Raw genomic sequence first — 27,538 nt, forward strand, 5'->3', positions numbered from 1 at the left:
TTAATTAGGCCTGTGTTTATATCTGTCAATGCTGTCTATCGGAGTGAGAGAGAGAGGGAGGGAGGTGGGAGGTGCCGATGTAGGTGATAGTGCCTAGTTTAGCACTTTGCAACATGATCCGTGCACGCCACAGAGAGGCCGGGCTCTGCAGTCCTGCATCCTGCCGTTTCACCGCACCACATGGAAACTGAATAGAGCTTTCGAAAACGGGGAATGATATCGAAAGGAGGTGGACCGTTTTCCTCTGTCGGCTGGCTATATGAACCCGCACAGCATCAGCTGCTCCTGACAAAGCAAAGGCAAACACAGAGATGAGGGCGACGGAAAGTAATGCTGGTGCTTATTGCGGTCTGCGTCAAACCACTCGCTGCTTCAGGAGATGATGCCCTCTGTGCCTCTTAAAGGACTTTCTGGGTTTACTATTCATCTCTTGTGAACACCCATGCTGCAGGGGTCCATGTTAGTATCTCGGGGTAAACATCCAGCAGGGACAGTGATGGCCACCCCATCTCCAGCCGCCCAGTCACTCTCAGCATCTGCATTGTGAGGAGAAACTCGTCCTGTGGGAGTGGGATTGTGAAGGAATATGCAGGGATAAAAAAACAACAGTTTTTTGTTTTTGCATCCAAACCAGACAGAGCCATAGTTGGATTACCGGGTGTTGTTGTTTACCAACATGAACTCTATGTTTTTCTCGGACACTCCGCCCGGTCCGGTCTGCAACGTCCCCACCGGGTCGACCAGCGCCCTGCGAAATGACCTGGGCTCCAACATCCATGTGCTGAAAACGCTCAACCTGCGATTCCGCTGCTTCCTTGCCAAAGTCCATGAACTGGAAAGGAGAAACAAACTGTTGGAGAGCCAGCTGCAGCAAGCTCTGCAGAGACCGAAGTACCGCCACCTTTACACCCGCGAAGTTGCGGTGCAGACGGACGGTCCCGAGTCGCGACTGCCGGGAACCATCTGGAGTTTCACCCACGTCCGGAGGCAAGGGGAGCGCCTTGAGACGGTGCATGGGCCCGGGGTGACGTGGACGCATCCGGACGGAGTTGGGGTCCAAATAGACACCATTACCCCAGAACTGAGGGCTCTGTATAACGTGCTGGCCAAAGTCAAGCGGGAGAGGGACGAGTACAAGAGAAGGTGAGTGAAGTCAAACTAACTGTACTGATGCGAAGCTCGTGTTCATTTGCTCTTGGTAGTTTTATACACTAAGTTGGAGATGTTTTTTTTTTTTATCATAACACAAGCAGTTTTAGGCCACAATACATCCTAATTTATATGACCACGTATAAATCATTTGCAGGGGAATAGCAAGGAATGAAGGGTCCTGTAAGGGTGTCACCATGGGCCCGTGATTTCTTGTCAGTCAGTGGGCCTCGCTGCTCTCACATTAGCTACACAAAACTGAAAATAAGCACAATATGTCACTACATAGCCACCATAGGCCATCACAGACACCCTCAGAAGTCCCTGTGGGGTTCAAGATTCAAGCAATTTCTAGTCACTCAATTGTAAGAAGTTCAAGGGCGGGTTGACTCATTCAATGTAGATGTCGCAGTTTATGAGCCAAGAAGTTGTTCTAATGTCGTGCTACATTAGATCTGGACACATAATCAATATTGCTTGTGGGGGTGTGGTAAGGCGAAGGGTTAGGGTTAGGGTTAGGGTTAGGTTAAAGTCATTTTTAAACAAAACTGCCAAAACATTCACTGGATCCAGCTTCTTCATTGTGATGAATTCCTGATTGCCTCTGTTTTATGTCAGTCTATGTGAATATCTTTGGGTGTTGGAATTTTGGTTGGACAAAACAATTTAAAGATGTCACCTTTGACTCTGGGAGAACATGGTGGACATTTTTACAGTGATTTCTGAGTCAGTTGATACACCTGGTAGGTGTCATTGTAAAGCTGTTTTCATCTACCCGTCACTTCATCACTTTTCACTTATCAGTGTTCCTTTTTCTTCCCATGTGGTTGGTGATTGGCCAGTGTCTCCAGATGCTCATCAGACAGTATAGTGGAGAGATGACACACATCAGAGTGATAGAGTTGCACTTGAGGTAGTGTTTAACATGAGGGATGTCAGAGCTGAGCGTCTGCATAGCATTTACACAAAGACGTTTCTCGTGGATTAAACTGATCCTGTTTCTCACACAGTTTTGAGGAAATTCCTTTGCATGGCTCATTCTCCACCAATTGTTCATCTTCTTTAGTTATATTAATTGCATTTCCTTGAGGACTGTGCAGAGTCCCCAGCTGACCCACATCACTGCTGGCCGGCTTGGCTGGCTACCGGAGGGAGACATGCCAAGCAACCGCCTGCTTCTGTTTGCCGTCATGACTCAAGCCGAGAGGCATTTTAACAGGCCTCTGTCTGCTCGGTGAGGTCGGCTATGACGAATGCCGACTTCCCACTGAGCACACTGACTCAGTGACACAGAATGTGTGTGCTCTCCCACTCCTCTGGGAAACTGGATATCCTGTCCAGTCATTCCCAGTAACCAGCATATCCTTTTTTGTGCACTTCTGTCTGAGAAGATGAACAGCAGTGGCTGGGACAGCAGCCAAATTAAAAACTGCTGCAGCTGAAGTCAAAAATTTGGATCCCCTTTAGCAAAAACAGGAGCTCTTGACTTTATAAGTTATTGAAACAGCCATCCCACTTGCTTTTTAATGAGGGTTTTAGTTAGCAGCAGTGTATGCAGTTACTCCATTTTACATATTCACTGTATGGTTGTACATGTATGGTTATGCCTTCAAATTGTTGAGTTGTTGGTAAACAAAAAAAATAGAACAAGATTTCTATACTTTATTCAGTATGTGCACATTGATAGGCATTATAGATGTTGTGTTTACATCATTATTCATCAATGACACTCACAAGCACCAGTGTCCAACATGTTCTTTGCAATGTTTTTACATGAGGAGAACCGTGGAATAAGACACATTCCTAGCCTCTGTTTATTGGCCAATAATCATGGTTATCAATCTCTTTTCCTGCCTGTCTCTTTCCTTCTGTGCTCTGAGCTCAATAATTGCATCACCACTGAGTTCACTGCCCAGTTGTTTTCTCTCTGACTCCCAGTCTAAATCCTCTTTACTACAGTCACGTTTCAGCATTCAATCCCAGAGCCTCATCCTGCCATGGCTTTTCTCTTCTGTGCTCTTTGTGCTCAGCCATTCCTTCGTCCTTCACTCCACTCCCCCAACAGCCCCGCTCCGCCCCTCCGCTCCTCTATGTGTCATGCAGACTGCTTTGTAAGGCATCCTCAATCCCGACGGAGCCCCCCCCCCCCATCCCACCCCGTCTGTGTGCTCCCACACCGCCCTGGTGATATATTAAAGCTTTACGAGTGCGGACACACACACAAGGAGATGGATGACCAGCTTGTCCATTTCTGATTCGGCCACTTGCCTTCACACTATGAAGTGCACAGTTGTTTACTTTCTGTCGTTTGACAGTACACCTCTTCCTGATCAAGAAACTATTTTCTGAGGCGAAACAGCGTGATTTGCCAAACATGGTTGTATATGACACAATCGCTTATGAAGTTGTATTCTGAAGTTAGCTGATATGGGTGCTTGAATATATGAAAAGGCACTAGCGTAATGGAAAACAAAAACTTGCCAGGATTATACAGAGAATACAGATGTACAATATGTAACTACAAATGTAAAAGCTCAGGGGCCAGATTCACAAATATGTTCCCCAGGACGAAACTCGCAATGTTTCTGAAGAAATTTAGGGAGTTGTTAAACTCTTGACCCCTTGGTTTTTATTCCTGTGAAAAAAAAATCCTCTCTCCTCTTCCTTTTTCCTCTTAAGAAACTTTAAAGTTAGAAAAAACATTTTTACATTTGTAATGCAACTACTTAAGAGACTTTTCAATTGATAATCAATGATGAAGTTTATCTTTAATTAGAAACATACGCTTTTAATCAATTTAAAGGTTTAATTCTTTGCAGGAAACGAGCACCAATACTAAAGGACTATTCTGTGTGGTTTGACTGTTCTTAATTTCACTCTTCAGACAAAAATCTTTATTTTTCCTTCATATTTTCATATGAATTGTTTTTTATGGGGTCTTACAGTGTTTTTTGTAACCTCTTGTAAGTTTCATCATATAGATAAAGACATTGTCACAAATGAGTAGAAACAAGGTTCTTGTGTGCTCTTTATTTCCATTCAAATATTTGCTCAATCATATATGTTATTGGCTGTTTTTCTGTGCTACAAACCATGTCCTTAATTATATTTCAAAATCAGGAGCTCTCCATTATACAATATGCTTTTGGTAGAGAACAACATGGCTCTTTCAAAGTTACTGGGTGTACCTCTTGTTCTGGGAAAGCTCTTAAACCGATTTAGTCCAGATTCTCAACGAATTTATCCGAATTATTTGGCTTTCAGAACACTGTTGTGTTCATGCACCACCGCCAGGCTTCATAAATCAGACAGCCAACTTAAATGAAGGTCCACTTAGTGCCTCAGTGGCTGGACTGTGAGGTTACATACCTTTCACACTGACAAGCGACCATGAAAAGGAAAGTGGGCAAGGTCAACGCCAGTGTCCTCAGCCATACTGTTTTTATTCCACTGTCTTGCATCACTGTGAAATGTATCACTTGGGGGTCAATGAATCTCTGCCAGTTATTGCCACCAACATGCAACGTGCTCAAGAGGCCATGAAAACAGAGGCTGGCGTTGACGAACATATTTGACAGTCATGGACGATGAACAGAAACTGTGTCCGACAGCTACCAAGAAGGCAAAGTGCTCATTTGTTTAACATTTACATGTTATACTTTTGGTGCAGAGATATAGCAGACAGCTTCATCCACTATGCAGATGACTGCACAAACAGACAGATCTGTGTTAAGAAGACAGCAGGTATACTTGCAGTAATATGAAAATATATTTTCAGAGAGCAGTATAAATAAAGATAGGGATTGTTCATTGTTCATTTAAACTGATATCACTGTAGTTTACATGAATTTCTTTGGAATAGAGGTGCTGTATGAGGTAGCTTCTACTGAGCGCACAACTAGTTTACAGTATTACGCCGGTTTTTTAGGTGCAACGCTCACTGCAGTGTTTTAGTCATAAATTATCATCATCATATCATCATCCTTCACTGAGCAGAGGCCAAACAACTGTCCTGCTGGATCACAATGTGGGTGATACTGGTAGGGAATCAGAACAGTCTCTGGGCCTCCTGGGCATGTTCTCCCTACATGAATAATTCACATACAGCTGAATTTAGCCATGTGTGGATCAATGCATTGAAAATTCAGTAAAGACTCTTTTTGGAGGCTTTGATCTCGCTTCCTGTGCTTAAGAGAGGTGAAAGGCGGAGTTGAGAATCTCTTTTGAAACTAGGAGTCGGGCTTGTCGTAATAAATAACTAACTAATTACTAATTACAGGGTGAAGTGAAGTGTGATTCCAGAGCAGGAGGCTACATTGTATGTTTCAAATATCATATTTCCCCATGAAGTGCAACATGCTTCACCGATGAGCTCTTCGGCCTCTCTCTCTCTCTCTCTCTCTCTCTCTCTCTCTCTCTGTCTGTCTTTGCTGCTGACCTGCCCTCTATATAATCCAGGCCGTCTATTCAGGAGAGGGATTTTCTCTAAGCCGTCACCTAGCACCAAGGCTTGAGGCTCCAGCCTCCAGCCGGCCCTGCACCACATCCTGGCACGCAGCCGCTGCACTGAACTGGGGCCTCTTGAAGTGGAAGACGTCCTGCTGCTGAGCCACAGTGTGTGAGAGAGAGAGAGAGAGAGAGAGAACTAAGACCATTGAGCTCCCGATTAGAGTTCATATTGTGTCTCTCTTCCTCACTCTTCCTGTCTGTGTGGTGCTCCTCTCTTGAGCTCACAATGTGTTTTTGTGTTTTTCGAGGTCATTTACACTCTCCAGTCTTACTATAAGTCATCGGCATTGTTTAGACCAAGAGCTCATTTTGTAGATATGATCGCCATTACAAACTTGGGTTGTCCTCAGAGCTTATTCCTGACATACATTGATGGCCAAGAATTATATAAAAAAAAAAAAATACATTGCAGTGAATCACATATACTATCCTACTGCTACTGATTGCACAAGTAATTTACAGTATTATGCCGTAAATACTCACTAATGCAGCAAGGTGGTGTTCAGATAGGTCACAAGATAAATCTGCAGGACACTGACATATGTTACAAATTAGGAAAAGAGGAAAAAAACTCCTTGCTTCTTTGCTTGTGAGAAATGGAAGCATTTTAGCTCCTTGGGGAAACGATGCAATCTGGTTGAACTGCTCACAGCTGACAGACATATGCTTCTTGTGATGGGGTGTAATGACTAGGCATTGTTTGTCTATAAAGGGCCACAAACCAAAAAGGCTGGAAAGCACTGCACTAGAGCACACATTGTGTATTAATCCACAGCGGAAAATAGTCCCAAACAATGCACTAAAACCTACAGTGACTAGCTGTTTTATGACAAACACTTAACATGTTTTGAATCTGAAACAATATATTTGTAACCTTTTTTGTTTTTTTATAGATTAACATCCTCAGAAAGAACAAATTGGCTTGGGACTGATGCACTGTTGTTATGGGATTTGTTGACAATAACAAAAATACAGAATAAAGCCAGCCCTGTCCTTTAAGGAACATGTGTAGCTGTTCACAGATCCAGAACATTATCAATAAGGAAAAACCAACAATTGTGGTAATATCAAAAAGGATGAAAATTTTGATTTCTGTTCCTCAGTATTGATCGTATTGGAAGGAAAATCAGCATGCTACTATGATGGAGATGCCTTTGTTCTTTCATGTGCCTGGAGCTGCTGCTGTGCTGTGCAGCTGTGGTTGATTATTCATGGGTATCGATACAGCTGAGACCAGTGGCGCGTTGCCATATTTAAAAGTGCAGGAATGCACCTGTCTTTCGTAAGCACTGACTGCATAGGGAGAGTGTACTAACTGTATGGGAGGTTTGGTCGGTGGACTGTTTTGGAAAAGCACTGCTACTCTTTGCAGCAGTTGTGGCCTGATGCAAAGCTTCAACTGTATAGTTTGTTAGCTCAGGTAAATGTTACCGATAAGTCCGTAATCATCATCCCTAATCCTTATTTACACCTAATAAATTTAACAAGTGTCTTTGCCTTTCTGTTCAGACCTGCTCTGTCTGAAAAGCTACTGCACCTTTTCTAAAGGTGTGGGTGTGCTGACACAGCATGCACACTGAATAACCCCAGTATTTCAAAAGCTTATTATTCCAGTGGAAATGCTAGTTTTCTAGATAGACGCACACACACACACACACACACACACACACACACACACACACACACACACACACACACAACCACACACAACCACAAACACAAACACAAACACATATTTGGACAGTATATGACGCTGTGCATGTGCCAGATAAGTGTGTGAGTTTTCACAGGGTCATTAAATCTGTCTCTGTGCCTCTTGCATGCTCGACTTTAAACCAGACCAGATGTCTCTTTCCTCTGAGCTCTCTGGAAATCTTCATGTATTAAGAGATAAAGTGCATTAACCTCTTGTGCTCTCATTTTCATTGGCTCTTGCAGAAGGAAAAAAAAGAGTTATCATGTTAAAGGTGCAAGCCACGATCTAAATGTAAACAAAAATGTACCAACACAGGATCTGAACTTGGTTTTAGTTGGGAAACATGCAGAAAGCAAATATTTAAGTTATATATCAGAAATGTGTTATTACATATACCTTTCATTTATATGGTTAAAGTTACACAAATTGGGTATTTAATCCTGTTGTAGGGTTTTCACTGTTCTGTAAAAATGCTGTACATCCGGGGTCTCAAACTCAAAGCGCAAGACACTGAACCATGACTGTTAGATCAGCACCGTGCACAACAGCTCGTTGCCGTCTGTGTTGTGACTGTGTTGTGTTCAGTGGATGAGGATGAAAGACATATCGTAAAGCAACGAGGATAAAAGCTTTTTATAAATGCAGCCCATTTACCGAAAATCAAAATGGTAAAAAAAAGAAGAAAAAAACCCAATAAATTCTAAACATGTGAGGGACATTATGAAACTTGTCTTGTGGGCTGGATATGGCCCCCAGGCTGGTAGTTTCAGATAGTTGTATGTGAGTAATTGAAGCATCACTGTGGTCAAGAAACCAGATGTCTTCTGAATAGAGCTCTTTCAGTTTTATGTTCACTCCTAGGGTTCATCCTACAGGTGTGTTTACCCAGAGGTAAAAAAAAAAGATATTTATCTAGTGATAATGGCTCATGACTGTATTCTGTCTCACATAATTTGACTGTGCACACCCTGACCCTGGTGAGGATTAGTGCCAGAAGTGAACATCTTCATGTTCCTTTCTTCTGTAATGGGTTGTCACACCCAGTGCAGCTCCACCCTAACATGGCCCGGGCATGCAGGCCGTTGTTTGCTCTCTTACACTTACAAGGTACAAAGCCATGTCATTTGTCAAGCAGAGCATCCAACCCAAAGTCATTAGAGGACTGTGACAAGGCCAGTTAGCTCTCCTCAGCGAAGTGTTTTTACATGTTACGTCTTACCTCTTTTTGTGCCGTTAATTTCTGATACTTGTAACGTATGATAGATAAATAGCCAGGAGCATTATAATGACTGCGCTATAATGTGGACCGCAGTAAATGAAATCAGTGGCAACATAATAACATAACTGCACGGGAGTGTGCTTTGTTAGATGGGTGGGGTCAGTTTAACAGTAGATGAAGACTGCAGGGAAAACTGATTTTCTGTCACAACGCTCTGTCACATACCCCTCCCTCCCCTCTCCGCTGCAGACTGCACAAATAAGCAATAAATGACTCCTTGTTCCTCTGTGTGGAGTTCAAGACTTAATAAAACAGTGTATGTGATAAAATCTAACTTTCCAGATGGGTATCGCTAATTCTTAAGTTAGTAATAAACTCTTGTTGACAGAAACTCTTTTACCCATCCTGCCAGTGAAAGACGTTTGGATGCCAATATTAGATCATTTTTACAAACATAAACAAACACTTACAGTTGAGGTGTTTTCACAGTGGCAACACCTTTGCAAGTCTCTACAAAGATTAACAGTTGAAGAACCGCTGATGTCACAAACATGAAGTTCCTTTAAAAAGCAATTATCCATTTTTTTTTTTTTTCAGGGTGCTCTGAGGTCATACCTATTAGTTGGAAACTAAAGTTGTAATTATGAACACCTATGTGCTTGTCATCCCACCAAACAGCTAACCTAAGAGCAGCATCCCTCAGGCGAGAGAAAAGAGGGCTAGGACAGGCTTTGAGGGTTAAGCAATTAGATAAAGCATGTGCCCAGTGCAAACAAGTTGAGCTCACACCCATATTGTCGGGAAAAGTCAGTGTGGCAACGTGGTGGTGCCAGGTCAGGAGGGAGGATTAGACATGTTACAACAGTGGCTCCTAATTATCTATCAGTCAATCAGTATGAAGGGAGGATCCACTGGTGTTGTACCAAACCCTCTATTCAGACAGATGCTTTGATCAGTGTTAATGAGTTTGTTATGTTATAACCATGTTCCAAAGAGCAGCAGGAACATAATTCAGGCAACGTTTTTTCTTATGTTGTTTCCCTGTCGTGTTGCAGTCAGTCCAAGTTGTTGGTCTGCCTCGACTTGCTTCTCCGAATGTTGTAATCTAGAAAAAGTTGTTTTTGTTGAGCGAGGACTTGCAGAAGATCACATCCAATATGAAGTTTTGTCTGCTGATGATGCATGAAGATCCCATGAGAGAAACAAAGCTTATAGAAGCTTTATCCCTGTTTTAGCGCATAGAAATATACTGCCGTTGCATGAACTTTAATTAAGCAGTAGGTGCCAGGATTAAAACACAGAACATTCATCAAACTCAAAGATTACATTTCCCAGCGCATACAACCTCTCATCCTCATTTTTAATGTTATTTTATCCAATCAGTACCAAACATGCTTTGTACTCCATATATAATTGTCTGCTAAATTATATTATTCTGCTGGACAATGGAATAGTTGTAAATGTATTAAAATGCTGCATACATTGGCCAAACAATATCATTAAACATCAGTGCAAGGTAACATCACATTAGCCAAAATCATTACTGCCCAAAGATATCCCATTATTTGTCAATTAATCATTACAACATCAGATCACATTAGGCTACACATTGTGCTGCAAGACATTACCAGTTAATGTAATAATGCACATTCATGTTAATAATAATAATGATCATAATAATAAAACAAAATTACTTACTTTAAAGACCATACACACAGTTGTAGCCATACAAAATATTTTCATCCCATTTACAGAAAGTGATATAAATACATACATATGCATCTATTAAACGTGGTGCAGTCATGTTGAAAATACTCAAACTATCCAAATCTTCCATAAGGTAATTGAGGGTAGAAAAGTGAAAAGTACACATTCATATTAAAAACGGGCATAAATACTTATGAGCCAGCAGATTAACATTAATGAGTTGAATAACCCAGAGGAATGTTCTCCTCTTGAACCTCCTAGATTTTGATCAAAACTCTCTGTACTTCCTCCCTGAAGGAACAATTTCATTACTGGAAAATGCTCAGTGAACGATATCTCTAACAATTTCCAAAGCTCTATAGATAAAGGCGTAAAGGAGCTTTGCAGACTGATAAAGAGACGGGAGGATAAAGTCATCGTATATTCTAGGAAAGCTGACCTTTTTTGGTCACCGTCGTCATATTTCACAACCTGAAGGTCTGAAGTCCAGTTTAAACCTGCCTTGTTCATTGGAACAGATATTTAAGACAGGGTATTGAAAAAAATATTGCTTTTATAAGTCATTTTTAAAAAATATTTTATAACAACCAACACAAGACATGAACACATAAAATACACACACAGAGAGAAGACCCGACAAGATCATTACATAGGTTGCAAGTTAAGGGCTGCACTATGGTGTATACAGTATGCAAATACAGTTCAAATGAATACAAATGCACATACACATGATATATAAATATGCACACATACAGTATATGTACTGATTTACATTTACATTTTTCATAAAAGGCAAACTATATAATCACAAACTGAGGCTTTCACTTTTTCTGCCACTTTAGACCCAAATTCAACATTTTCTGCCTTTGCCACGTGTTCTGGCTACATTTTGCCCTGAATAAATGATATCTAACCATGAAAATAACCAGTATGTGCTGTACTGTAACCATGACATATTGAGCAGAGTCATTATTTAGAGGAAAGACAGTTGGGATAGAACCAGCCCCAGTTTATTCAGCTCATGTATTAGCATTCATTCGGGTCACAGAGAAGTTGCAACTTGGCAAATGGGTTGAAAATGTTTTTTTATCATTCAGCGGATGGAATGTTTTTTCCTCCTGATGGCTTGAACAGCCTTTGGGAATTCTGGAAATGCGTTTATAGCAGCATTAAGTGTTTTCAAACAACCTTGTGGGTTTTTCAAATTTCGCCAGTGAATTATCTTAAAGAGAAACTCAGGCTTACCTCTGTGACCCAAATGCTAATGCTATGCTAATACATGAGAGGCACAGACAGGGGCAAAAGCACAACTAAAGCAAAAAAGATTAGTTGAGTGATTGATTAGTCTGCATCCTGCATCTGCATCCTGATAATGGCTTAATTGTTGCAGCTGATTTTAATAAGTAAATAAACGCCAAACATTCTTTGGTTGTAGCTTCTCCAGTCTGAGGATTTGCTGTTTTTCATCACTGCAAACTGAATATGCTTTGGTTTTGGACTGTGAACAAGACATTTGAAGAATTCACTGTGGACTCTAGAAAATCATAGGACTATTTTCTGACATTTTACTGTGATTATTGATCAATCAACAAAATAATTGACCGATTATTTGAATATGTATATAGATGGTTAGGGTTGTGATGGTTGGGGATAGTGAAACAAAGCTACCGTAACGTGTGTTGAGCAGAAAAGCATGTCAGAATGAACAACGTGTAGTGGATGGACTACAACAGCAGAAGACCACAATCGGTTTCCTCTCCTGTCAGCCAAGAAGAGAAATCTGAGGCTGTAGTGGGCACAGCCTGGCTTATGTCAACAGTCCAGACTGGTGGTGATGATGGTGTAATGGTGTAGGGAATGTTTTTCTTGGCACACTTTGGGTCCCTTAAGACCAATCAGTCATTGTTTGAATGTCACAGCCTATTTGAGTATTGTTGCTGACCATGTGCATCAATTTACCAAATCACAAAGCAAAAGCCGCCTCACACTTATTTCAGGAGCATGACAATGAGTTCATTGTACTTCACTGGCCTGGTCACCGGATGTGAATCCAGCAGAACTCACTTGGGATGTGATAGAACAGCAGATTAACAGCATGAATGTTCAGCCGACAAATTACGTGAGGCAATCATGTCAACATGGAGCAGAACTTCAGAGGAATGTTGACAATATCTTGTGGAATCTTTACCAGGAAGAACTGAGGCTGTTTGAGAGCAAAGGGAAACCCCTTACCCAGGATTAGTATGGTGTTCTAATACCAATAATTTCATTGAGTATAAATATATCCTAGGAGCAGAATATGCTCTTTAGATATATTTATAATGCTTTTACAATCCACGACTTAAAAGGTTACCAAAAAATGAAAATCCCTCAACATGGAAAACGGGATTTAGAGCAGTCAGCAAACAATCACAATGTGTTTCACACCGTCTACTATATTAGCTGCTAACAATATTTGGTCGCTCCCTGAGGGCCAATGATGGTGGCTTGGGAAAATGTCTGTGGTCACTTAGCAACACAGACAGTCCTCGTGCTTGGCCTGGTGGTGTCTGTGTCGTGTCTGGGTTAGGAGGTCTATATTTAAGACTGACCATGCCTGTGGAACATGAAGCAGAGAATGACTGTGCACAGATTATATGATTTAGTGAACCTGGAACTAATCAGCATTCACATTGGATGCAGGTTGATGCCACCGTTTCCACTGACACAAGATGGCTTGAGAAGATGCGGTGATGGAGGACAAACTGCTTTGTGTGTGTGTGCGTGTGTGTGTGTGTGTGGGAGTGGTTGTGTTATGGATATGGATTGAGGTCAGGGATGGAGGCAGTGTTAGTTGGAGCAGAGAAATGAAATGAGCTTTGACTTTGGCGTGTTGTCTCGTCAGCTGAGACCCCTGAGCAGCCAGACGGTGGGCTCCTGGGCTGCTCTACCTGCCGCCCCGATCCATTTCACATGGCTGCATCATTAGCACGCCACACATGTCTCTCTGTGGGGTCTGGGGAGGCTATATATCACAGAGCATCTTGACATGCAATCGATGACCTACTATAGTCATACCTCCCCCTTTTTTCCCTCCCAGGAAAGCGTCACATTATTCACAGTTTCACATCTCTGTGCCACAGATGCTTCCTCCCATAACGCTCCTCCTATCCAGGCAAGATTATTGGAAGAATCTGTGCTGAAAGTGAATTATGGTACCCGCTTGTGCTCTGTATAATTGCATGTAGAGGGTGGGGAATGCTGCTGTCATAGAGAAGACATTATATAGACGCCTATGGAGTTCCAAGGGGAGGAATCACGTGCGCTCTGGACTCTCAGACATGATTTATCAAAGCTGTCAGTGGCCTCATTTCATGTGAGCAGCTGAGCTGAATGGGAGTGTTTGTCCTGCATGTAGCCAGATGTATTGATCCTTCAATCGGTTATCATGTAACACTTCCTGTTTTACTATTGCCTGCCCTCATGAGAATTAATTGTAATGGTGCTATTAAAATGTCTTTATACTGTTTAGACTAAGTTCTGGACTTGTGGTCATCACAATCTTCATATGGACAAGTATCGCAACAGTTCTTATAAACTGTACATACATCAGGGGAAATTATTTCGATTTGCAAATGAAGCACATTGTGCAAACACACACACTGCCATCTAGGTAATTAGGCAAAGAAGGCATCACAATGTCAAAGGGTTTGGAAAGGATTAGAAAATGACAAAGGCAAATAAGGGCAAATGTTTTATCCTTCAGTATAAATCTTACAGCTTATCATACATAGAACATTACAACAACATTAATGTAACGCTAAGTTAGAAAGAAAAGAAATTGCTACATTTGGACCCCCTAAAATAGTTTAAACAAAAAATTTCAGGGTGAAATAGAATTAACTAAATTAACTAAAAGTGTATACGATCTCTAAATGAATGCATTTAAGGGTTAATCTGCTCTAGTGCACAGGATCAGTTTTTGAGCTTGTAATTTGATGTGTGGTTACGAAGGAATTTCACTCTCTAAGTAAAACTTTCCATCGTGTAGTTTAAAGAGGGTGTTGTCTGACTCAGGTTTTTTATTTGCAATGAGCAACAGAGGATTCGTGGAATGATCCGCAAACCACACCTCAAAGTTTTCCCTGTGCTCCTTTTGGTATTTACAGCCTGTTTGTAACAGTACAATACAGTGGTCACTCTGTAAGACCTTTACAATTTGAACATCATTTAGGTAATAAGTAATAATTTGGGAGTCACTTTCCTCACTTTGATTCTGGCAGAGATGAATCACCCTTCAAGATTTAGTCATAATTAGAGCCATTAAACTCTCACAATGACCACTCATTGAAAAGAATCAAGCACGAGAACATGCGTGTGTCAGATTTGGATGTGTGCATGCTGCTGTGTGCTCAGGCGCAGTGATGGGAAAACATTGAGGCAGCTCGCATGCAAGCGTAACTCCCAGACATACCACACAAGGCAGGGAGTGTTAGTTGGCAAGCGCTGCTGGAATGCTATTGTTCAACGGACAAAAAATGTATGAGAAAATGTCTGTTTGATGTGAGACACTTGCACTTTTAGTTTCCTCTTAAATCACCGTTTTTTCATGTGTCACAAAACACGTAGTTGAGATCTCTTTGCATGCACTGAAATGTGAATGTTTCTTTCTTTTTTCATTCATTTCATTCTACTTAAGTGCTACTGCAGTTAGTGATGCGACACTGATTTAAGAAAACAATTATCTGTTTATTATCAGATTAGATTGGATGTAATGTTACTAAAAAAAACAGATGATTCATTCTTCAAAAGGCTTCTAATTTTCTCAATGAATAGAAGTAAAAGTATCTTAATGTGGCTCTTAAAAAACTTCATTAAATTTTGGTTTTGCCTCCCGAAAATTAAAGAGAAACCACTTTATTTATAGCTGCAATTTCACTTGGCTTTGTAGGCCGAGTTAACACATGTGTGAGACCACAGTTTTGGATTTATTAGAGCGAGATTTCAGAGGATGTGTCTGTGAGTAAACAGATGTCTATGAGTGGACACAGGCTCCAGCTCTCCTGCTGTCTTTGTCCTTGTAAGGAGACTCCGGGTGTGTTCATTTGACTGAGTCACGCCAAAGGTACAGGAAAACCAAAGCCATAGCTATGACTGAGAGGCCAGACAGAATATCTTTGCAGTGCTGTAGTGTCATCTTTGTTTGGATTAGCTTTTTATATCTGGATGCTTGAAAACAGTCTGCGATTTTCCATTTGACTATTATGGACTGCTGAATTGTAACCGCTCCAGATAATGTGGAAGCAGTTGCTGCCCCATTGACTCCATCACCTTTGGTAGGTGACATAAATAGCCTTGAAATGTTGTTGACAGAGATAGTCCCCCCCCCCCATCAGTACGTCAACTTAATCACGATGTCCAGTTATCACTCGTTAAAGGAAAAGTTATTTCGGCTGTTCAGGAAGTGACAACACAAGTGATGCAGATGCTGTGACAAACGGATTCGTTTCTGCAGAGGATGTGATGCAGTTGTGAACTCCAATGACCTTAGTCGGAGTCCTGCGGCAGACAGGCGGAGTGTTGTGGTCACAGTAAAGCAGCGCTGCCAGCATTTTCAGAACCAGGCTTCAATCACAGTGTGAGCTGGCACACCCTGCCAAGGGATACTTCTCTCTAATTAGACAGTGTACATTCAGGGGGTCCTGAATGGAAACAAGAGTTTTGTTGAGAAAGTGAATTCTCTAGTGACGCATGTTGTGGTGCCGAAGTGACTTCTGGCTGTGTTTGTGCTTCTCCATGGTAAAGGCTCAGGGTAAGCTAATGTCCCAGAAGTCAATAGGGGTCTTCGGATATCAGCTTTCTCCCTTCCAGTAAACATATATACTCAGACATGCGCTGCTGTACACCAGGACACACACATTTTCCCACTGGCTTGACAGAGATAGTCTTCTCTCTCTCTCTCTCTCTCACACACATACACACACACACACACACCCACACACACACACACACACACACACACAGAAAACCCCCTCTGTTTTTTATCATCCACTGTCACCATGCATGTGGACCCGCAGTGGCTCATCATCACATGGATGTCTGATACTGTGCGGCTACTTCATTTTCCTCAATGAGCTCCTTGTCCATTCTGAATCTCGTACAGCCTTTTGGGAAGTATCCGTGACTCAGCATGCCTGCTATCTCATCTCCCAGTGAACCAGATGAGTGTGTATTAGGAGCATGCGAAACAGACGGATGCGGTACAGGCTGAGTCTTCTGTGCCTCGTGTGCGATGCATACTGCAATGCAATTAAAGAGACTCCTAATTTTGTTTATACATGGCTGCCATGGTGCAGAGAAGTGATATGACCCATCACCAGAGGAAAATAGAACTGTGCTGCTAATCATAGCTTGCAACCAATGGGTGGGGTGGGGGGTGGGGTGGGGTCTGGCACTTTATTTTTAGCCACGGTAGTGGCATGACTTTAAGAATGGTAATGTTGGTTGGTTTTTTGAGCCACTTTTTTCCAGACTGAAAAATTTCATCACTTTCATGTCTCGCCCCCCAGGATGAACTTTTGTCATCCCTTTATTTTTCATCTACTGCAATTATCAACAGACTTATAAGACTAGTGCCATTCCCGACGGCCTCAGCTGATTACCTAGAATTAGCATGCTAACACACTAAACTAAGATGTTGAACATGGTAAGCACTATACCTGCTTAACGAGCTTAAAGCACAGAGCCGCTAGACTCTTTATTGTCATCTTCTGTTGCTTGCAAATGTACTAAACCAATAACGTGAGCTGCTTGTTTGTGTGTGTGTTTCTGCCCAACTGGCGACTATGATGTGATGAATAATTCACCTCTTCAGTAAATACTGGGATTGCTATGAATGGCTTTGCACTCGGGTTGGTAGCTTTAGTGAATGTTAACTCTATATCTCTAGCTTGTACCTCTGTCAAAAGCATGAATAGAGATCTTATGTGCTTTGAACTGGTGCCAGTGAGATCTTGTAAACAGATTTCCTACACCTGTGACTGCATGAGGGACGAGGCAGTGAGCATGAAGGAATTCAGGCTGCAGCAGAGATACTCCGCCCTTCTGGGTGTGTGTCGAAGCTCAAATGTCCCTCTGCAGTCACTCAAAGGTTGAGACGCTATTCATGGGCAGAGTTTGTTGTATTTGGAGAAGGATGGAACTTTTATTGAGGCAGTGGGGATGTAAAGATGACTACAAAGGAGGGAAGAGACAAAAGACTGAAAACAGGAGGGGGAACTGGGTGTGAACCCACACTGTCAAGGGCATTTTGTAATCAGAGATGGGAGTATTATCCCCACAAAAGTACCATTACCCTGTCTAGTGGCCCCCAGGGGACCAGGGCCAGCAGTAACTGACCCACCTCTGTGCTCTGTCTTGCAGATGGGAAGAGGAAGTGTCCAAACGGGAGCAGATGGAGTCCACGGTGGAATCCCTGCAGCAGGTTGGGAAACATAAACAATGGAATATATTTCATTAACATACTCAGGTCATTACAAAGGTCATTTACCACATGCAGACAAGGAGTGCAAATAAGATCTGAGGGGTAGAGTCTGTACACATACAGTTTCAAAATAGCTCCTACAGCACATGTATGAGCATTTAAATATAGCTCTGTTCTTCATGGTGTTTTATGCAGTGCGAACTCAGCAGAGCTGGACTAGAAGCAGCTACTGTACAGCCAGGAGGATGTGTGTCGGATTAGAAAAACCATATTACAAACCCGTCAAGAGGAGTCAGCTGGCCGGGATGTAGATATAAACATCAAATATCACCAGCAGTCTGCCATTATGTTCATGTTCAGAGCAGGCAAACAGAAAATAGATGTAGTGGCAAAAATCAATTTAAAGTGTCACACCTTGAGGCTGTATCACAACATGTACACTATCCCGGCTGGTGTGAGTACCTCATCTAGTCGTCATCCTTCCCTCTCAGTGCTGTTTCGCAAATCGATCTGTGACAGCATGCGTGTTTGTCTTGGATTCTGGGTCAGCAAAAACCTGGATGGAGAGGTGGAGTGCCACCCTCCCAGGGGGCTTTAACCTTTTAGAGCACACGGGCAGATGTCGCTGTGAATGGGAGAGCCGGAAATCTGCTCACACTGTAAATTCAATGAAAACAGCCAGTTATTGTTATGGGCCCAGAGCCAGAGGGCAGGTGCCATGTGTTGACTTAATACAGAACCAAAAACTTATTGAAGTCAACAGGGTTAATCTTCTTTTTGGTCGTCTTTGTTGGTCAAATTGAGTCTTTCAATTGCTGAGACCATGTTTACTAGCTAAATACATTAGCCATCCATTGAGGCCATAGCCATCTTATTGGAATAGTTCATTCTGAAAAGCACCAACGAAAAGTTAGTTGTCTTAAAAGTTTATAACTTGATATTTTTACACTTGTACGGATTAAACAGATGAGATAATAGCCATAATTAGTGAACCTTAGATGTGAAATGGATTTTGTACTTTCAGATAGAGCGAGGCTAGCTATTTCCTCTTGTTTCTTGTCTTTATGCTAAGCTAAGTTGACCAACCGCTGGCACTAGCGTCACACACAGACACGAGAGTTGTATCAATCTTCTAATCTAACTAAAGAAAAAGAATAAGCTTTTTCCAATATGCAAAACTATTCCTTAAAATTTTAGCCTACCGGAATTGAATCACCAAATCGGCTATGATCTACTCCGTTGTATGTTAACATACAGTACATGGTTGCCTTCCCTTTCCTTATGTAGCCTCAGTTATGAAACATCTTTTGTATTACTTAATGCTTTCAGCAAAGGCCCACATTTGCATCAGGTAAATATGTAGAGGCAACTAAACAATGACCTCTGGGTAACGAGCCAAACAGTAACCACATAAAACAGTATAACATGATCATATAAAACAGTAAAACAGTAAAAAAGCTTTATTTGCTCAGGTGGGCCTTATCAGAATGTAACCAGGGTCAGTCTTATCACTACTGGGTAGGTACATTTACAACCAATGTCTTTGAAGTTGTTGACTCCTTTTACTTTGTCTTTGACACTTTTACTTTGCGTGTTTGTATTGTTGTATCACTGGCAAAGTCTGTTATGTTGTACTGTTTTTGCAGATGTGTTGGAGTGTTGTCAATGAACCTAAAACCTACCAGAATGTGTATTATAAATGTTTGATATAAAGATTGACACCAGTTTAGAAATGGTTATTGAACAAATTTACTTCACAAGCTTTGGTAAGCAGAGTTTATGTGGTTCCACTAACCTTATTAGGACCTTTATTTACCTGTATGTGCATTTTACCCAGAGTGCCCGGGAGTCATCGGAGATCCAGGGTGAGCTGAGCGAGAAGGTGGACAGACTGAAGGCTGAACTCGTGGTCTTCAAGAGCCTGATGAGTGATGTAAGTATTTGTTCAGCGCTGGGGTGATGTCATCATCACTTCCTTAAGTCTGACACACGCTTTCACGTTGTACAAAAACTGCTGGGTTGACTCCCTTGCTTAAAGCAATTGTGTTAAGCGTTCCAGCAGCAATGTTTCAGCATGTACAGCTGTTGTCCCGCACATTCCGAACCATCATTTTGATGAAGCTTGCCACTCACACAGGTCTTAATAATAATACTTAACACACACACACACACACACACACCCTTCCTTCCTTCCTTATTTGGATTCAGGAAATATATGTAATGCCAGAAAGCCTCTAAAACAAGCATTCATTGAAAACAGCTCAAATAGCAGCTGTAGATCAAGAGCATTTCCTGTTCTGTACAGCCCTGTATTGTTCCCTGGCAGGTCTGCTCTAGTGTGATATACAGCTGTAATATACTGCAGTGTGCCCAGTCACAGCTTGTGCTTGCTCAGGGATAAATATAGCCAGATGATGTTTTTGTTTTTGGAAAGCTTTGTTGTTTATCCTGCTTATCTTCACTTTGGCATCTGTACATTGTAGATTTTTCATGTTATTTTCTGTGCTTTACTTCATCCCCAATGTGTGAGTCCAGAGACAGGTGAGTGAGATAGCAGCATTGGATCTCATAGAATGTGTAGATTAGAAGTAGTAAGACATCCCGTGCTTTGTTGTTATGGTTGTGTCTTTGAATGTAGTGACCCTCTTGTCATTATTCAGAGAAATGAGTGGTCTTATAGTCAAAGCTTGGGATGAAATACAGTATGTGCGATGTTTGCACAGTCCATATCTGCCCCGTCAAATCTTATCCAAACAGAATGTATATGAATGTTTGTTATGTTGACAAATTCAGGATGCAAAAGTATAGTTCTACTGTAAATAGATGGAAGTTTTAATATTTTTAAGATAATCTTTATTTAACCAGCTAAGCTACATTGAGATAAATACTGTACCCTAGCCAAACAGTCAATTACATATTTACAATATAAAACAGGAAACACAAAATTTGTTAAAAGATCAGAATCAAGCAAAAATTCTGATCACTATATCATGAATGAAACTGTCAAAATGGATCAAAATCGGATCTTCGAAGCAAGTGAAATAGCACCTTAAATTTTATCGTTAAGCTTCTATAAAGTCGAAGGAATGGCCGTTTAGTTTAGGTAAACACCTACTGGTTGGAGCCTTAGCTTTCTGTTATAAATTTGGAGTCTCAAACCAAATCTGAGGGAAAAATTACCCCAATGACATCACCGGGGTTATGTTCTCCCACCAAAGCCACAGAGGACATTGTACATTTCATAGTACACCTTGTGCAAGTAAACTGACCGTGGTGTATAAAAAGGATGGAATACCCTTTAAGATAAAAAGCTCTCTAAAACAGTACGTAAATGTGATATGAAACTTAAACATTTAAGTACATACCTCATCACTAAGTGGATCAAATGTTCAGTGGACAAGCAATGATATGGAGATGAGTTAACCGACACCAACTAACTGAAAGATGTAATATAACCATAAAACAATCAGCTGATGTCAGTCAACTTAAACATTTTGCCTGCAACAATGAATCAAGTTCACACACTGTTTGTATATGTCTCTCTAAAATCTCCATCCATCTCCATGCAGCAAATGACTGACTTGGACTCCAAGATTCAAGAGAAAGCCCGGCACGTGGACATGGACATCTGCAGGCGCATCGACATCACGGCCAAACTGTGCGACGTGGCTCAGCAACGCAACTCGGAGGACATGTCAAAGATGTTCAACGTCAGTCCAGTCAGGTCGCTCCCAGAGAAGGTGGGCATCCATCTAACTGCTGCCCCACTGTATGTCAGAGGAGCTGACAGTAATGGCAGAAAAACATATGAATTCTTTTGTGAGGGAAACAGTCAGCACTCTGTAAATGAAATCAGAGCCGCCAGTGGCTGACGGTGTTGCTTTTTCACCAGCTGATCATCATGTACTGAGTGACCCCCTCTCTGAAGGCGCTGGAATACATTTTATATACAATACACTCTCAAACATACAACAATACACATTCAGAACAATTACAGTACTGACTCTTACATAAGCACACACACACATAGAGAGAGAGAGAGATAGAGAAAAGTGAAATGCTGATGTTGTAACTTTGCTGCACACAAGGTTATCACATTGCGCCGACATTGCTGGCTAGAGCCCAAGTATCAATCCACTGTCAATCAAGTTGGAGGCTTCTTTTATGTCACATGTTGTTATATGTCTCTGCCTAATATAAAATTTCTTATATTTACACTATTTATAAGAAAAAAACTCTGCACAAAAAGTGTTTCATCTGCAGATCAGTGTAGATAAAAAAACTGAACCAGAGATGAGGACTACAAATTAGCATTAGCTAGACATCCTATATATACACATTACATTTCTTCCATTTCTTCTTTCTGTCATTTAACCAGTTTTAATAAACAAATAAAAGAAAATGCTGCAGGTTCAGCATTCACAAGTATACGTTGAAAAATAAATCATCACATTAAACACCGGTTGTCTTCTTCGCATTTTGCCTCAGGGTTGGATGTGTGTTTATGTTTGTGTGTGTGCATTGCAGGGGGCTGTGGCCTGCTGCAGGAAGAAAGAGCGTAAAGTGGTGTCAGATGAGGAGAATTCAGAGATGGATGCCGAGCCCAGCCTTTCAGAGGAGGAGGTCCCCGGGTCGCTCAACATCACGGATGAAATGAAACGCATGCTCAACCAGCTGTAAGCAACACCTCACATGCACGCGCACACACACACACACACACACACACACACACACACACACACACACACGTCAGCAATGTCCACACAAATCTGAACCGAGTTCTCTCGGCTTTGAATGAAACTGAATGTGCTTTGCAGCTGCGCCATACCAGCACAGTATTTCCCTGCAAAGTTGTTGTGATGGAATTGTTCTGCATATTCCTTCATCTCCCTCTAGCGTTTATATGGAGTGTTGCATCTAACACACTATATGCTCATTTAGCAAAACTCAGCAGATATATATACCGTGGGCATTCAGTTGTTCTGTTAAGGCCACAGTGCTTATTATTTGAATTCTCTCTAACATTTCTCACCCTCACAAACCTTGGCTGTTTTGGATTAACCTATTTACTAATCACTAACTTTCAGTTGCTGGCTATACATTATGCTTGACTGCTTGTGGTTTCTCTAAAACCTTTCCTTTCCCTTCTTTTCATCGTCTTTATAAGCGCATGACCTTTGCTGCGTCTGGTGGCTGTTATACTTCTCCTTCCTCTCCTCTCTCTCTCTTCTTCTTTCCATTCTCTGCCCTTGTCCTACACAGACATTGTTCAGATAACTCCTTTGTTACCAGGCGCGAGACATTCGAAATCGACGACGACTGTGACAGTCTGACATGGGAGGAAAACGAGGAGACTCTGCTGCTGTGGGAGGACTTCACTAACTACAACGTGCCGTGTGCCATTGCTGCAACAACCTGCACAGCCATGGCCCCCAGCGATGGCAACGGTGAAACCACTGATCCAGTGAGCCCTCTCTGCATTTACGGTCCCGTGCACACTATATGGTTTTCAGGCTCATGCAAGTCAGAGTGTAGATCATTGCTATGGATGCTGTGTAAGACATCTCCTCATGCATGATGAATGAGGCCTGTCTGTGCTCTCTAAGGACTCCCAGGATGGAAGTCTTGGCAGCCTCATTGATGAAACGGAGTCACTATTTAAGACCAGAGAGCAAGAGTACCAGGAGACCATTGGCCAGATCGAGGTAGACAATCTATATGTGTCTTTGTGTGTGAAATTAGATATAAAACAAGACCTTACATAATTCATTTTGTACTTTAGGTTTTTTTTTAATTATAAATTGCTTTGAAACTTTACAATTATAACATAATATGATCATATAATTACTTCCACTCACAGTCGATACTAAATTATCACCCAGTCCTATTGTGTATATAGTAAATGTACTTGGGAATTATTGTGGTTAAATTATTATGCATATTTTTCATGTATACACAGAAATCACGTTGCTTGGTCATGAAAATAGGATTTAAGTAATGGAAAAGCATATATTTATTTACTTCCAGTCACACAGCAAGATTAAAGCAAATAAACAAACTGTGTGAAACACTGAGTCTGGGTAATATTTCCTCTTTCCGTTCATTTCCCTTAGGGGATGTATAAAAGTTATTAGGGTGGGAAATTGCATTAAAAAAGAGGGAGGGTTCTCTATTTTTTCTTTTTGCCGAAGGAGGGTCTTTTTAATCTTTAATGTAGAGACTGACAGAGAGTTGTAAGTTGCTGGAATGTTTTGTAAATGTTCTGGTCTATGTTTGCTATAATTTCTATGTGGGTACCATGAAATGTTTTGTTCCATTAACATTAAGTTTAAAATGGTGGGCTAAGTACTATCCAATTAAAGTGCAAGATTTAATGATTAAATGAAAGTGTTAGCGAATAGAGCAGTTTTTGGCTTCTTTTTAAAGCCAATTACGTTTTTTCAAGGCATAAAGAGTCAATGGGACTGGAATCATTCAGTGAAAGAACTAAATAATTCTGTGTGTCGTCTGCATAGTTATGATAAGCCACCTGGTGTTCTTGGAAGATATAGCCAAGAGCATAAGGTTGAACAAAAGGGGCCCAAGAATGGATACTTGTGGTACACCGCTTTAATATCTTGGTGCACATTTGGTTTTTCAAGTCGTACCAATTCAACACTTTTACGTTATTTTGTATAAATATTAACCTGGAGGGGTTTTCGGGGGTTTTTCTGAAGTCAAAGGGAAGATCAATTTAAAATGTTAATAAAGCTATGGATAAGTGTTTAGATGTTATTACTAGCATACTTTCCAATAAAGGCCTATGCAATTTGGCATTGATAATACGGGAAATGGAGATAGTACAGCTATTACATACATACTCGTTATATTCATGTTTGTCAAGAAAAAAAGGGGAAATTATGTAGTAGGTAGGAACAATTTTTTTAAGGAATTAACATAAAGTATTACCCTTCACTCAATTTTATTGTTTTATCCATTGTGTACTTTTAGATGGAACTGGCCACAGCAAAGAGTGACATGAACCGACATCTGCATGAGTACATGGAGATGTGCAGCATGAAGAGAGGCCTGGACGTGCAGATGGAGACCTGTCGACGGATGATTAAAGGTGGCAGGAACTCTCCCTCTTTCAGCTCCGTGGCCAGCAGCGACTCAGGGAACACAGATGAGATCCAGGACGAGATTTCGGACAAGGACGTAGAGGCCGAAGTCTCTGTTAGTTGATGGCTGCATAGCCGGGCTTTGTCCCATCTCCTCCTGACCACCCCTTGTGTCGTGGGGGTTAAATGTGTATAGAGCTCCACCCTGCTAGAGAGGTGGACCAACTTCAATCTGGGCCTGTTTGACCTGTTTAAGTTCTGATGGTCATGCTCACTGATGCGGGCCCAGAACTGGTGCTTTTATACTATTTCTGTTGTTTAGAAAGTGGTGGTGGTGGTGGGGATGTGGGGGTGTGGGGAGGTGGTGTCTTTGCTTCACAAAGAGAAAAAGGGTGCATATAGAGTCCGAGCTGTGCTTTCTTCCTCACTGCTGCCTCGCTGGATTCTTGTCCAGAGCTTCACATCATTTTTGGGGAGAGAAAGAGAAATTCTCAAATGTTTTAAACAGGCTGAGAAGTATTTTCTACAAATTCTTACCCTATTAAAGTCCTTTTTTTCTAAAGGAATTGAAAATAGTACATATTGTGCTTCTTGTTCGGTGAACAACAAATACATTATTCACAGAAAATAAAAAACATCCATCTTTTGAATTTTAATATTCATTTTAGATGCAGAAAGTCAGTTCCCCCTTGTTTGGAATACTGTTTTGTTTTCGTATTATTTAAGTCCAGGTGGGGTTGTTTGTGATCCAGATTGTCTTCTGCCAAGGAGACAAAACAAGAAGTGGAGACAAATGGTGTTGGAGTTCTGGTGGTTTCTGAGGGAACTCTGCAGGGTTGCCAAAGCTGACAGAGGAAAGGAGCACAGCCTTTTGATGCATCAGTGCACTACTGACGTTCTATGCAATTTAGCTGGCCTTACTTTCAGACTGGCTTTCACCCTTCATCATTTCTCTTCAAACCAATACAATTAGCCTTTTAAGCAAAGCAGGTGTTTTCTATGTATCATTTCGAGAAGTTTTTTTTTGTGTGTGTGTGTGTGTGTGTGTGTGTTTGAGTGTGAAAAAATCTATGTATGGGACATTTGTTTTTTTCATGGACACCAACAGTAAAAAAGTGGAACAGCGCCCCCCCTTGAACAAAGGACAAAAATCTTTGCTCATGACAATAATATAGATGCTACTTGATAATGAAACAATCAGTTCATTGCTCCGATTAAGGTGTACTTTACTGGGGAAACATTGTTCTCATCTTGTGCAGTTTACTTTGCACACATCAAGACATATCATTGTAGATGTCTAAAATGCATTCGTTTTTATGAAAGAGATCGAATAAATTGAAGTTATCAAAGCCAAACAAGGCTCTGAAACCTCTTAAGAAAAACCAAAGGACTCATTTTGAAAAGTTTCCCTTTCACACAATCATTCATACACAATCCTAATTTTCATTCATTGTATTTTGGAGATAGATTTCTTTGGTTATGTTTGGTGTTATTACAAGTTTCCTGCTGTCCTGCAGGGGACTCTGTTCCAGATGGGTGGCACATCCTGCTTTGTCTCTTCTGAATCGGGGCTACAAGTGTCAGACTGTACATAGAGAGCTGTAGGCATGTGATCGTATACCCCAGAGGCCTTTTTGTTCATATTAGTCTTTTGCAACAGTTTGAGATGTCTCACAATTTCGCTTTTCAGTGCTTCCACTGGATTAGCGTAGAAACTGATCGGCGCATGGGGACAGAAGTGATCTTTTCATCACCTCTTTGTATTATAATGTATGTACGGTTTGCTGGATCAAAGATTAAGTGCTACTTCTATCTTGAAGATTTACAGAAGCAGAATGTTAAAATACAGGCCTTTTGTTATTTCAGCATGTTTCTGTGGAGAAAAGGAGCTATGGATCTTTTTTTATAACATTATTTTTTGAACTAAATAGCTGCAATGCAGACTGTGCGCTACGTTTTTAATCAAAACAGTGTCTATCCTAATCATTGATTAATTGTATTTGTGGCAGAAAATGTATTTTTCACTGTTTTTAATCATTTTATGTTAACCAAAAAGTGTGTTAATGTCGCCATATTCAGCTTTTATTATATTTTCAGGAATATTAAACTTGTTCCAGATGTTTTGGTCATTTATTGGCCATATCAGATCACCCATCATAAAAACCAATTGATTATATCAGACAATAGTGAGGGACAGTCTTACTCGCAGAGAAAACGCCACATGCTTTTTTTGTTTGAGTTGATGTAAAACCAGCCTGATAAGTGACAAAGAGCCATTCTTTTATTGGTACTGTACTTTGCAGCGGTGACATCAAACACATCATTTATTGATTGTATGGCTGTAACATCCAAAAAAAAAAAAAAACAGCAGGTCTAACTACACATCACGCTGTCTTTCACATCACTCTGACCATCACACTAACCAGCCAACCAAAGCAATTATGTACAGTAACATACGACAAAGATGTAAATCAAGCTATGAATCCTACTAACTCAGTCTCAGTATTTGTACAGGCCTACCACAGATGTGTTAGTTTGCAGAATCATTCACTCTCGCAAACTATTGGACATTCAGTGTATTATCTCCACTCTCCCATCACTTGAAGCAGGTCCGATTCCAGTTATATCAGTTGAAAATACTGTAGCAACCCTCCTTGTTGAATGTAGCTTGATTGGAGGCATCCTCTAAAGACCTT

At 41.1% G+C, this 27,538-nt stretch overlaps 1 protein-coding gene across 1 annotated transcript; it reads left to right on the forward strand.

The window, feature by feature from the left end:
- The first annotated feature begins 144 nt into the window (after positions 1 to 144).
- iffo2 (intermediate filament family orphan 2) lies at positions 145 to 27,213 on the forward strand. Its single transcript, XM_022748251.1, has 8 exons — positions 145 to 1,143; positions 17,682 to 17,742; positions 19,580 to 19,675; positions 21,312 to 21,482; positions 22,270 to 22,418; positions 23,035 to 23,206; positions 23,349 to 23,447; positions 24,733 to 27,213. The coding sequence occupies exons 1-8, from the start codon at positions 677 to 679 to the stop codon at positions 24,964 to 24,966; spliced, it is 1,449 nt and encodes a 482-aa protein (XP_022603972.1). The 5' UTR covers positions 145 to 676; the 3' UTR covers positions 24,967 to 27,213.
- The last annotated feature ends 325 nt before the right edge of the window (positions 27,214 to 27,538 follow it).

The sequence above is a fragment of the Seriola dumerili genome, unplaced genomic scaffold (genome assembly GCF_002260705.1).
Source record: "Seriola dumerili isolate Sdu_G_001 unplaced genomic scaffold, Sdu_1.0 BDQW01000121.1, whole genome shotgun sequence".
NCBI classification, from domain to species: Eukaryota; Metazoa; Chordata; class Actinopteri; order Carangiformes; family Carangidae; genus Seriola; species Seriola dumerili.